This window comes from Monodelphis domestica, chromosome 2 (genome assembly GCF_027887165.1).
Source record: "Monodelphis domestica isolate mMonDom1 chromosome 2, mMonDom1.pri, whole genome shotgun sequence".
Taxonomy (NCBI): domain Eukaryota; kingdom Metazoa; phylum Chordata; class Mammalia; order Didelphimorphia; family Didelphidae; genus Monodelphis; species Monodelphis domestica.
Genome location: NC_077228.1, coordinates 430,296,032 through 430,308,227, shown reverse-complemented (window position 1 = coordinate 430,308,227; position 12,196 = coordinate 430,296,032). Strand labels below are relative to the sequence as shown.

General features: G+C 36.7%; 1 protein-coding gene across 4 annotated transcripts in view; it reads right to left on the bottom strand.

The window, feature by feature from the left end:
- The window catches only part of PLEKHG1 (pleckstrin homology and RhoGEF domain containing G1), a 285,380-nt gene that overhangs the window by 193,458 nt on the left and 79,726 nt on the right, over positions 1–12,196 (bottom strand). For all 4 annotated transcript variants that reach the window (XM_056818927.1, XM_056818926.1, XM_007484722.2 and 1 more), the window contains exon 2: positions 7,068–7,128. Coding sequence is in view for 1 of the 4 variants with exons in the window: in XM_016428948.2 (XP_016284434.1) it covers positions 7,068–7,128 (61 nt within the window). In the remaining 3 variants the exon portion in view is untranslated. The remainder of the gene's footprint in view (positions 1–7,067; positions 7,129–12,196) is intronic.

Sequence of the window (12,196 nt, the reverse complement as noted above, 5' to 3'; positions counted from 1 at the left end):
TTCTTTTGTATATTGCAACTTTAGTAAAGTTATTATGTTTAGCTTTTAAAGCCTTTTACAACCTGCCACTAACCTATTTGTCTAACCTAACTGTACATTATTCTTTCTGAAGTGCTCTTTGATCCCAGCAAATTGGTCTTCTCTTTTCCTCACAATCAAATCTCCATCTTCCATGACCCCATATTCCATATCTTCATGCCCCTTTTCAGTTTAAAACTATTTGTCTGATTGGTTAAATTTCCTACATATATTCCACCCTCCCTGACCTCTCCACCATTCTAAAGCAGGCACCATTTGACAAAAATTATACATATGAATATATATCATTCCTTTTCTATTTATTAGTTCTTTATCTGGAGGTGGACATTCACAATTTTTTTTTCAAACAAAATTTCTATTGTATATAACATTCTCTTGGTTCTACTGTTTGCTCTTGATAATTTAATTTACACTTTTCCTTGTTTTTAAAATATTAATCCATTTGTCATTCCTTAATGCATAAAAATGCCATTTGCAATGAATAGGCTGGCTGCATATTCTCATCTTGGCTTCATAAAATCCTTCTTCTTTAAGAAACAGCTCAAACGCTGCCTTCTACATGATAACTTTCCTGATTCTCCCCAACTGATCAAGCCATCTACTTGTTAAATTTCTTTTTTTATATCCATTCTATATGTACTTGTTTCACAATTAGAGTATTACTTTCTCAAATGCAGAGATTGTTTTATTCTTTGTTCTTGTATACACACCTCTAAGTACAATTCCTGGCACATAGTGATTCATAAATGCTTTCTTGTTGATTGAAATCATCCATCTGGTACTGTTTCCACACTTTTCCCTAGGACACTAGTTAGCCATTGAACAAATTCGAGCATCAAGAGCTTTTTTTCCTCTTGAATGTCTATAAAATAAGGTGCCAAACTTGAGGAAAACAAAACAAAAGCACTATGTTATGGGATACAAGAAGACTTAACTAAATCTTAGATTTTTGTCTTTCCCAATGTTGAATCATGTTCACATATACCAAAGAAAATGAGTTCAGGCACCCCATTTCAACATAGTACATGGTTTCTTATGATATCATGGGATATGTGGGGCATTTTTATGATGTAAAAACAGGAGGAAGGAAGCCCAGCTTTATGCATGGCATAAATACTATCATATTTCAGTGTAATCACTGCAAAATATTAAGCACTTTTTATAAACACTTGCTTTTAAAAAGCATTAATTTTCAAGACACTGCATTAAGATATAATTGGTTCCAGTCTTTGATGGAAGAAGCCAAAGTCAAGCACTTATATAGCATTGTGTGAGCTTTACAAAATCTCTTACGTGACTATTCCCATCCTCTTGCCCCACTGCCAAAGCCATAGACTGTTGGTTATTCTATTAGAAATGGCAGGCTCAAAACCACAGGTAATTTTGGTCACTCTGTAAATAATTTATTCAACAGTTGCTGAGAATTCTACTATTATCTCTGTCTCTTTCTGACCATCAACCTTAAATAAGAACTTTAAGGAACAAAGGATCACAGTAGCAAGGTCACTTCTTTGTGGTGGAATGTACAATATCTATTATTTCAGCAAGGCAACTATAGCTCATTGTTGGTGTGTCTCAAGGGTAAAAAAGCCACATTTCTGTAATACCACAAAGCACTTAAATTTAAGGCTATACATTTTTAATGCACCACAAGGAGCTGTGGTCCTGAAAAGGATACAGTGGGAGGTCTTCATGCAGCTTCTCATGAAAGATCAACTTTCCTTTACAAAACAGAAATGCTGCAAATAGGGGATTAGAATACAATCTAGATCCCTTCAATAAGAGTGAGATTTAAACTGGATCAAAAGGGGGGCATCATACAATAGGCACTCAGGACCAATGCACCAACACTTCAGAGGCAAATATGGGGAAAACTCAAGTTATAAACCTTCACACGCCTTGATGAAATAGGATCCCTTGTCTCTCCTGTCATCTGACTTAACTGCATTAAGAGAGTTTAATTAAATGCCTGGGAAAATAGGGGATATCAAGGCTACCCATTATAAGAACTCCCTAGTCCTTGGTGTGTTGCTTGGGTTTCTCCTATTGAATTACACTACTCTGTAGACAGTTTTGCTCTGCATATCTATGCTCTTAGGCAGTCCACTTTGCTACCTAAACCTCACCTAAGAGGATGAAGGCATGCAAAAAAGGGTCAAGCAATAAACTAGAGGGAAATTTAAGGACACCATTATCCAGGGGAAAAAGTCAGATAAATAAGGCATTTTACAGCTCTCTGGGGAATCAGTGAACCTTTGATTGAAACAGCATAAGAAAAATCAGGAGCATCGGCTTGAAATAAATGTATTTTGGCCAATCTCCATGAATTTTTCTTCAGGCTGGGATTTAGCTAGCCTAGAAGTCATCTCTTCAATGCTATGTGACTAATTAAGACCAGTTGTGTTGTATAAGCTTAAGAGCCCTAGTTTCGTATCTTTGAGAATTGGAGGTGAAACATTTTTCTCCCTGGAATTTTCTTTTCCTCTTAGTCTGATTAAGCCAGGGCCTTTGAGCTTCAGTTATGATGCTAGAGATAGATATTGGTTTGGCTTATAGCAATGAGGAGACTTTCTGTGGCCAAAAATGCCCGTTAGAGTGTGTTATTTCTTATTGATGTACAATGTTTCCTTTTGGACGGGCACCTTGAAAACTTCAGGCATTAAGATCATTCAGGATAAGTTGAAACAATAAAGCATGTAAGAAAGAGTTGTTACAATGGTTAAAACGATTGTCCTTGATTGGATATGTGGCAGAAATATAAGGTTGCATGCAGACCTGGGGAGTAAAGGTTCAAAGAATTATTAAACCCTTAACCAAAAGATATTTATTCCATTTTATCTAAGCTATAAAATGCTACAAGAGTAGTGAACAGTAGCTAATTCTTTTTTGATGTTCATCATATTGGATTGGGCATTGAAGGATCTGACTTCAAATATAATTCACTTCCTGGCTTGCGTTGGGTAAGCCATCTAACCTCTGGTTAAGATTCCACATGTGTAAAATGAGGGAGATGGACTAGGCGATATGTAAGTCTCTGACATTTAAAACTAGGATCCTATGATTTTAGATATGGGAAACTTCTGGCATGGAATTTCTGTATCTTATCATCTTAGAGAGTTACCTGGGACAAGAGAAGATTAAGACACTTACCTATGGTAATAAAGCTGTATTAGAGGCAAGACATCTTCTTAACCCCGGTTTTCTTAATACTTTTAACTGCTTTCCCCAATTTTCCAATTTCTGTTGAGTCACCACTATCCATGCATGGTTCCTCTCATTCTTGATTTCCCATTTTTCTTTATTCCATATCTCCAATTAGTTACTGAATCTTGTTAATTCTATCCTTCTTTCCAGCTACCACCCTAATTATGAGTGTCATCACCTACAAAAGTCCCACAAGTTGCCTCGTTACCTGAGGTCTCTTTCCAATGTAAATCATTTTCTATACAGAAGGCAAAGCGATATAACCATATTACTCCCCAACTCAACAATATGGCTGCCTCTTCAACTCCATAAGCCTTGGAGTTAGGCTTATGGTTATAAGGAATAATGCTCCAAAGGTTGCCTCTAGTTCCAAATGTAAACTTCTCTGTTTGGAATTTAAAGTCCTCAACCTAACTCAAACTTACATTTCCAGGATTATTTATGCCTTATTCTTCTTCACATTCTTTTCAGTCTCACCAAACTGAACTTCTTACTATTCCTGAAAGGAGGCATTGCATTTCCTTTTGCATAGAATGACTTTCATGTTTGGACTGGACTCCTTCCTCACTTCTACTTTTTTTTTTTTTAATCCTTGCCTTCTGTCTTGGAGTCAATACTGTGTACTGGTTCCAAGGCCACACATCTGGGAAGTGTCTGAGGTCAGATTTGAACCAAGGACCCCCCATCTCTAGGCCTGACTCTCAATTCACTGAGCCACTCAGCTGCCCCCTCACTTCTACCTTTTAGAATGTCTGTCTTTGAGAGCAGCTAGAATGGCTTAGTGGATTGAGAGCCAGGTTGAGAGATGGGGAGTCCTGGTTTCAACTATGGCCCCCCAACACTTCCTAGCTATGTGACCCTGGACAAGTCACTTAACCCTCATTACCCAGCCCTTACCACTCTTCTGCCTTGGAAGATAGAAGGTAAGGGTTAAAAAAAAGAATGTCTGGCTTCCTTTAAAGCTCAGACCAAAAGCCATCTCCTATAAGAGGCCTTTCCTGGCATCCCAGGTACTAGTGACTTTCCTCAAAAAATTTACTTGTATTTATGTTGAATATAATTGTATGTGTACTTATATATTTTACCTGTGGTCTCCTTCAAGATAATGTAATCTCCTTAAGGGCACCATTTGTTATTTTTGTCTTTGTAATCCCGGAGCATATGATAATATCTGGCACACAGTAGGTGATTAATAAATATTTGTTGACTGATTGATTCCTAACTCTAACATCAGATTTCTATCCACTGCCATATTGCTTCTCCACTGGTTCAAACAATTTGGGGTGGGATAGTTAAGGGAAGGGCTTTGATATGAAGACTGATGAGTGTCTTGCAGGGAGTCTTTGGTATAGCACTGTGTTACAATGATTAAGTAGAAGGCAAATATATTTCTCCCTGGAGTTTACACAGCAAAGGTTCAGAAAGGGATAGGGATTGAGACTAGTCATGAAATGGTATTGGTATAGATAAATCCTAGGTGAGAAAACTCCATCTGCCACTTCAGATTGAACCTCTGCAACTTAATTCTTAGTTGATTCAATTTCAAAAACTCTTTCAAAAATTAAGTCTTTCAAATAACAATAGTAAGAACCCCTACAAAAATCTGAGTGAAAAAGAAATTGAACAAGCCATCAATGAACTCCACTGGAAAAATCCTCATGGATTGGTCACAAGGCTGGTCAATTTCATTATTCTTCCAAAAGAACAAAATTCAAACACTTGTGTCTGGCACCACAGTGTAAGGCAGCTACCTTTCCTTCTGAGCACACATAAAAACATGCAAGACAAATATACAACATATAGAGCCCAGGTGAAGTGCTTAGCCCATAAGTGAAACCAAAGACAGAGGGCAGGAATCCTGAAAGTCAAGTATTTCTCCTTTTTCTTCAGTCGTGTTACCAAACAAACACAACTCCAATTATTCTCTGGAATGAACTGTTTTTATTTCCTTCTGTGAAAACTAAGTCAATAATCGTGGGCTTCCGAACCTGACAACTTTCACAACTCAAATGATGGGGAGAAAATAGGTATTTGGACAATGACTAAATCTGTCTTAAAAATCAGCTTTTCATTGTAAACAGAAGCTCTGACATTTAGAAGGAAGCGTGGGACTAATGGGCAGCCATGTCTGCATATTTATTTGTGCAAAGACATTGATCCTGAAGTGAGGGATGTCAGCCATTTCTCATCTAAATTCAGAAAGAAAATCCTTTACAAAGAGGACAGTCAGGCAAACCAATTGCTATTTAGAGTGCTCATATATCACTATCAAACATACACTTATTATGCAAAGCCATTGTTCTAGGTACTACCCCCTCTTAACTTCTTGTCTCCAAAGGCTTCTAATTACAATTTAGGGCCCCTAAAGTTATTAAAAACCTTCTTTCTGTCACTGACAATCTTTAGCGGGAAAAAGAGAGTTGGTGATATAAAGTATTGTACCAAATATTGCTGAATTTTGAGGCAAAAACAAAATTAATCACATTCTCTGAATTCTACAAGTTAGATTACCTTGAAAGGAACAATTTTAAAATATCAGATACTTATTTTTGTAAACCCTTATCTTCTCTCTTGGTATCAGTTCTAAGACAGAAGAGCAGCAAGGTAATGAGGACTAAGTGACTTGCCAAGGCTCATAAAGCTGGGAAGTATCTGAGGCCACATTTGAACCCAGGTCCTCCTAACTCCAGGCATGCTACCCAGCTGCCCTAATATAAAATACTCATGATACTATCTATTTAGAAAAAAAAATGAGGAAGCAGCTAGGTGGCTCAGTGGACTGGGAGCTAGTTCAAGAGACAGGAAGGAGGTCCTGGGTTCAAATATGACCTCAGACACTTCCTATCTGTGGTACCCTGGGCAAGTCCCTTATCCATTGCCTAGCCCTTACCACTCTTCTGCCTCAAAACCAACACACAGTATTGACTCTAAGATGAAAGGTAAGGGTTTTTTTTAAAAGAAAAAGAAAAAATGAGCCTAACAATGTTGAATTAGCTGTCATCAATGACACTTGTTAAAATTCTCTTTTTCTCTCATTCTTTGTATTGCCACACTATTATCATTGTTTGATTTCAAAACCCTTGTTGCCATTTTTAAGATATGAATAAATTTTCGTTAACTTGAAAAATATGATCTAGACTTTTTAGGTTTCATAACATGCCTCCTTCCACCCTAGCAAGCATTAAAATTGGGCTGCATCCCTTTAAAATGTCAAGTCTTTACAGATGGCTTATTGCGTGGTCAGAGCCTGGTAAACTAAAGTGCTTAAGTGAGAGTAAAACTGTTCTCCAGGATCTAGGATCTACAAAGAGGCACATCCCCTTCCTCCCTTCCTCCTTTTCCAGCTTCCTTTAATGATAAATAAAGCAGTTATCAAACCCTGGTTTATTCATATTGCATTACCACAAAATAGCACCAAGGTTCTAAATTTAGGAGTCATACTAGGGCAAAATAGGGCAACTAGAATTTTTCTCTACCTCATGAGAAACATTCCAAAGAATAACTCATTTATTAAAAATGAGTTGACCAAATAGAATGAATACAGAAAGCTTTCTTAACGGTCTACCCTCCTGAAATGATTTCTCTTCCATCTTTTTTGTCTCTTCTTTCTATACACTCCATGCGTTGACTCTAATATTGGCAAATAGTTTTGCAAAAAAAAAATTCAATTAACATTATATTACTTTGAACAATGAATATTCCATTCCATTATAACAAACTTGATATTTCATTACCCGAATGAAAACACCGGAGTTGTTTCTGAGTGCCTGGACATTCCAATATTTGTTCACAATGAAGAGTGTTAAAAATGATAAGCAACTTACTTTGTAAAACTGAAGAATCTTCAGATTCTTCTCCCCCCAGCAAACCTTCAAAGCCTTTTACCTGTAATAGAAATATAAAATAAAAACAAAATTACTCTTTGCCAAGCATAGTGACTTATTTAACCAGTGCCATGGAAATAATATTGAAATCTTTGCAGAGAAGGATGAAAAAGAGTTATAATCTCCATTTTACAGTTCACTGGGAAGATCATATCCCTTAAAAACAAAAAACAAAAAGAAAGATCCTTGTACCATTATGTGAAACTATTGATTCAATAAAGTATTTACATTAGAAACACAAAAAGTTATTTTTCCCTAGAAAACTTCTGTACAAAAATAGGGTAGGTTGGGGAGCAACTAGGTAGCACAGTGGATAGAGTGCCAGGCCAGGAATTGGAAGGATTTGGGTTCAAATGTGGCTTCAGATACTTCCTAGTTCTGTGACCCTGGGCAAGTCACTTAAGCCCTTTTGCTAGCCCTTGTCCTTCTGTCTTAGAGTTGTTACTAAGACATAAAGTAAAGGTTGTTTTTTTTAAAGGGAATTGATAAATAGAAATAAGTAAGACATAGTTTTTTATGTTTATCTCTATATCTTTTTGTCAAATGATACCTTCTCTAAGGAGGAGAGGGAGTTAATCTGGTATTTTAATGTAGAAAACAAACCAAAAATGAATTAATTTTAAAGTATGGGATAGGTTCAATCTGGCAGAGCCCTGTGAGATGCCAAAATACCATAAAAACCTAAAGTATAGTATCAGCAGCTTGTTAGCCTGCCATGCCAAGCCATTCTTGGACAAACTTTGCTAACCTTGTTACCATTATTCTCTAACTATAAAGAATGGCTCATATTTATACCAGCTTTCAGATTTATAGAGTGCTTTCCTCATAAGGAGTAGTGTGAATTGGGTAGGTGAAAGCAGTATTATTCCCAATTTACATGGGAATAGACTGAGGTTTAAAAAAATTGGGCAAATCAACCACGGTCACTTAGGCAGTCAATGTTAAAGGTGGGATTCAAACTCAAATGTCCTAAGTCCAAAATTTCCCCCCACATGAGAACATATGTTCTGATGGAGCACCTCAATTGGCTCTCTTACAACTGTATATCAGAGTCTGGAAAATAAGCTTCTTTATCCACTTGTTTTTTTCTTATGTAGATTGTTAGATCAGGCTCTTTTGAATGAGTTTTAGATCCCATCTTGGGGAATTCTAATAGCAATTGTAAGCCACTATAATCATAATGCCATCCCTATTTTCACAGTTTATAGGTTTACAGCTGGAGGGGATTTTTAATGTTTGTCTTGTCTAACTCTCATGTTAAGATGAGGAGAATGATACTTGGAGAAGGCAACTTGACTAGGTTGTCACACAGGTAGTGTCAGAGCTGGGATTTGAATCCAGGACCTCTGATTTGGGGTCTTTGCCACTGTATCTTCTTGTCAGTATAAACAGTAGAAAGCTATTTCTAAAGCCACCTTATTGAAATAGTATAATGACATGGACTCTCCTAGCCTTTTAACATAATTCCTACTTTGAATCTACTATAATTATCAAACTTTTAGTGCAAATGTAAAGAACATTTTAGCTGAAGGGGATTTCTATTCTCTCTGCACAATGGAAAGTAAGTCATTCACATAAATAAGAAGTGGTTAAAATAAAGATCTTCCAAGTTGTTTCCAAGAAAATGAGAATTCTTTCTAGTAAGTTTGCCTTTCTAATAACATTTTAGTTGATGAACTGTGAGCAATTTTTTCTTTGAATGTGATTCCAACTTGGTAGTAATGGTGATGGGAATGGAAGTGATAATGGCCACCTGAGTGAGCTTTTTAAAAATTATCAAGGATAGTCCACAAAATGGATAATCAAGTTAACTATAGAAAACCTACAATCATAAACAATTCAAGTAGGTCAAGAAGGGTAACCTTCTTTTTTCCATTCAATATGAAACAAATACAATTTCCCAAAGCCACAATGAGTAAGAATAATGAAAAAAAAGTAATATCTATGTTCAAAAATGAAATGTTTTGAGAATATTAGAGCCTACTAGGCTCTATGGTACAATGATAAAAACAAAAAGAGTCTGAGCCTCAAAGAGCTTGCATTCTATGGGGGGAAGGAGGGATACATCATACACACACAGAGAAGTAAACAAGATAGTTTGAGAAATAAAGGGGCATTAACAACTGGGGATCAGGGAAGCTTAGAGAGCAAGTCCTATAAGACAATGACTTCTTGGGGCAGAATGGAATGAATTCTAGGCATGGAAGACTGATGGCATAAATGTACAAAGGTGAGATATAAAATGTCAAGTCTGAGAAACAGCTAATTGTCCATTATTGCTGGTACATAGAATATATAAAAGCAAGTAACATGAAGGTCAGAAATGTGGGTGGGAACATGATTATAAAGGGTCCTAAAATCTAGACTGAGGACTCCATATTTGCCCTAGAACCAAAAAGAAACGACTTAAGATTTTTGAGGAGAAAATGACAGGGTAAGAAGAGTTGTGCCTTAGGAAGACTATTTTGCAGAGGTAAGAAGGGTGGATTAGAGAGGAGAGTCAGTGGAAACTGTTCACTGAAAAAAGTTCAGGAAAGAGATTATGTATATACAGATTGAGAAGCACTTGCAAAAAAAAAAACCAATGAAACCTGTCAGAGCTCAAGAGATCATCATGGAAAAGGGTTTAGACATGGAAAGAGAGAAAATAGGACAGACCCCAAATAGATATATTACAATATTCTCTGTTTAGCGGGCAATAGCCAGATGATGACCCAACAAAGGCAACTGAAGCAGGATGACCAGAGAGTGGCATAGTAACTAGGAGGAGACACAGGTTTATAGAATCTAAGAAAAGAGTGTCTAGGGATTTAGGGATGGTCAATAGTGTAAAAAGCTACAAAGAACTGAGGGGAGGATTGAGAAAATGATATTGGATTTAGCAGCTGAAAGCCTATTGATGACCTTGGAAAGAACAATTACATTAGAATGATAGGATCTGATTGCAAGAGAATGACAAATAAGTAGATAGTGAAAAAGTAACATCATAAAGCATGAGTAATACTATATAAGTCTAGAACTTGGTGACAGAAAGAGAAAAGATACTCAAGTGAGAGAATGGCATCAAATGAAGGGATGATGACCAGGGAACATTTGTTTACAATATGAAAGAAACTAGAAGAAAAGAAGTTATTGAAGATAAGAGAAATGATGGCATGATTACTATTACTATCTTTTTTGTCATTCTTTGCACTGAACCTTTATTAAATGTTCTTTTTTTTTTTGACAATTACATGTGAAAACAAACTTCCACTTAAGTTTTCTGAAGTTATATGATACAAATTGTCTCCTTTTCCCTTCCTAGAGCTGGCAAGTAATTCAATCTAGGTTATACACGTATTAGAATGAGGGAATTGTTAACAAAGAAAACTCCTAGAAAGGGACCCAATCAAGTATACAGGGAGAGGATGTGTTTTGAGAAGGAGGAAGACTACCAGTTCTTTCAAAAGCTAGAGCAACTAAGTAGATGATGGGTGAAGATGTAGAAGGGTTTTGAGATGTAGGGTAAGAGATGAGTGAACTTGTGAGAGGTGGCATTGGTTTTTTCAGTAAAGGACAAAGTCTTCTTTTGAAATGGAATAAGGAGGAACCAATATAGGAGACTTGATGTGGTTTGGAATGCATACTGTGAAGACTATGATAATGAATCATTTAGGAAAGAAAAGAAATGCCATTCAACATTAATGGCCCAGTTGAGATTAGAGAAGGCAGTGTGGGAGTAGAAGAGGAGAAAGCAGATAGTGGAGTTATAAAGAACTGAGGGTTGATAGGGGACGAATGGTGGTAGGACAAGGAAACAAGGTGGATAGAACATAGCTGAACTATGCAATCACAAGGTCAAGATTATATGGGGACATGTAGGCAGCTCAGTGGATTGAAAGCCAGGCTTAAAGATGGGAGATTCTAGGTTCAAATATGACCTCAGACCTTTCCTAGCTGTGTGACTCTGAGCAAGTCAATTAACTCCCATTGCCAAGCCCTTGACCACTCTTCTGCCTTGAAACCAATACCCACTATTGATTCCAAGAAGGAAGGTTTAAAAAAAAAGACTATGAAGAGATAAAAGTGAGGCCAGAACAAAGGTGATAATCAGTCTTCCCAATCTTCCAGCTCCTCAGTCTCTTTAAATCCACATGCTTTCATTCTACCTCAGTCATTCATAGGGATGGTGACTCCCTGCCCTGGCTTTTATCATTGCTTATAATTCCCTATTCCTAAAAACAAACAAATACCCCCCCCCTTCTCTTCTTCTACCCTGCTATAACCTCCATCATGCCATTTTTCCTATACCTCACTCAGTCTAAACCTATCATTTTCTCTTATTGTAACCTTTATTTCCTTCAGGCCATTACCTTTACTTTTAATTTCACTCCCACCCCTTTTCTGTTTTCAGTTCTATAATTAGATAATTTCCTCATTGTTCTGTGCCCTTGAATTCCTTTCCCCTTGCCCTATTGCCATTCAGCTTTGGTAGAACCTTGGTTTTGGGTTCTGAATTGCTTATAATTCTAAATGACCCCTCCTCATTACTCACAACAGCTACCTACCACCTTAGTTCAGGTCCTCAATCACCTCTTAACTTACAATATTAAATAGAAAATTTAGTGAGGTTGCAGAATATGGCAGTGGGAACAATGTCTAATAATGTTGAAAAGGCAAGTTAAGACCAATTGATGAAAGGCTTTAACAGCTAAAAAGAGTTTACATTTTTTCCTAAAGGTAATAGAGATTCCAGGATCTTATTGATAAGGGGCTTGATATTGTCAGATCTATAATCAAGGAAAATTACTTGGCAGCACAGTGAGGAATGGGTCAGAGAAACATGAGATTTGAGGAAGGCAATTTTAAGCCTATTGTAACAATCTAATAAATAATAATATGATTAAGATGTGATTGAGGACTTGAACCAAGGTGGTAGGTAATTTTTGCTTGTAAAGTTAAATAACTAGAATGCTGGACCTATTATAGTCAGGAAGATCTGAGGTTAAATATGACCTCAAACTGATAAGAAAGAATGCTATCCACATCCAGAGAATGAACTGTGGGAGTAGAAACATAGAAGAAAGACA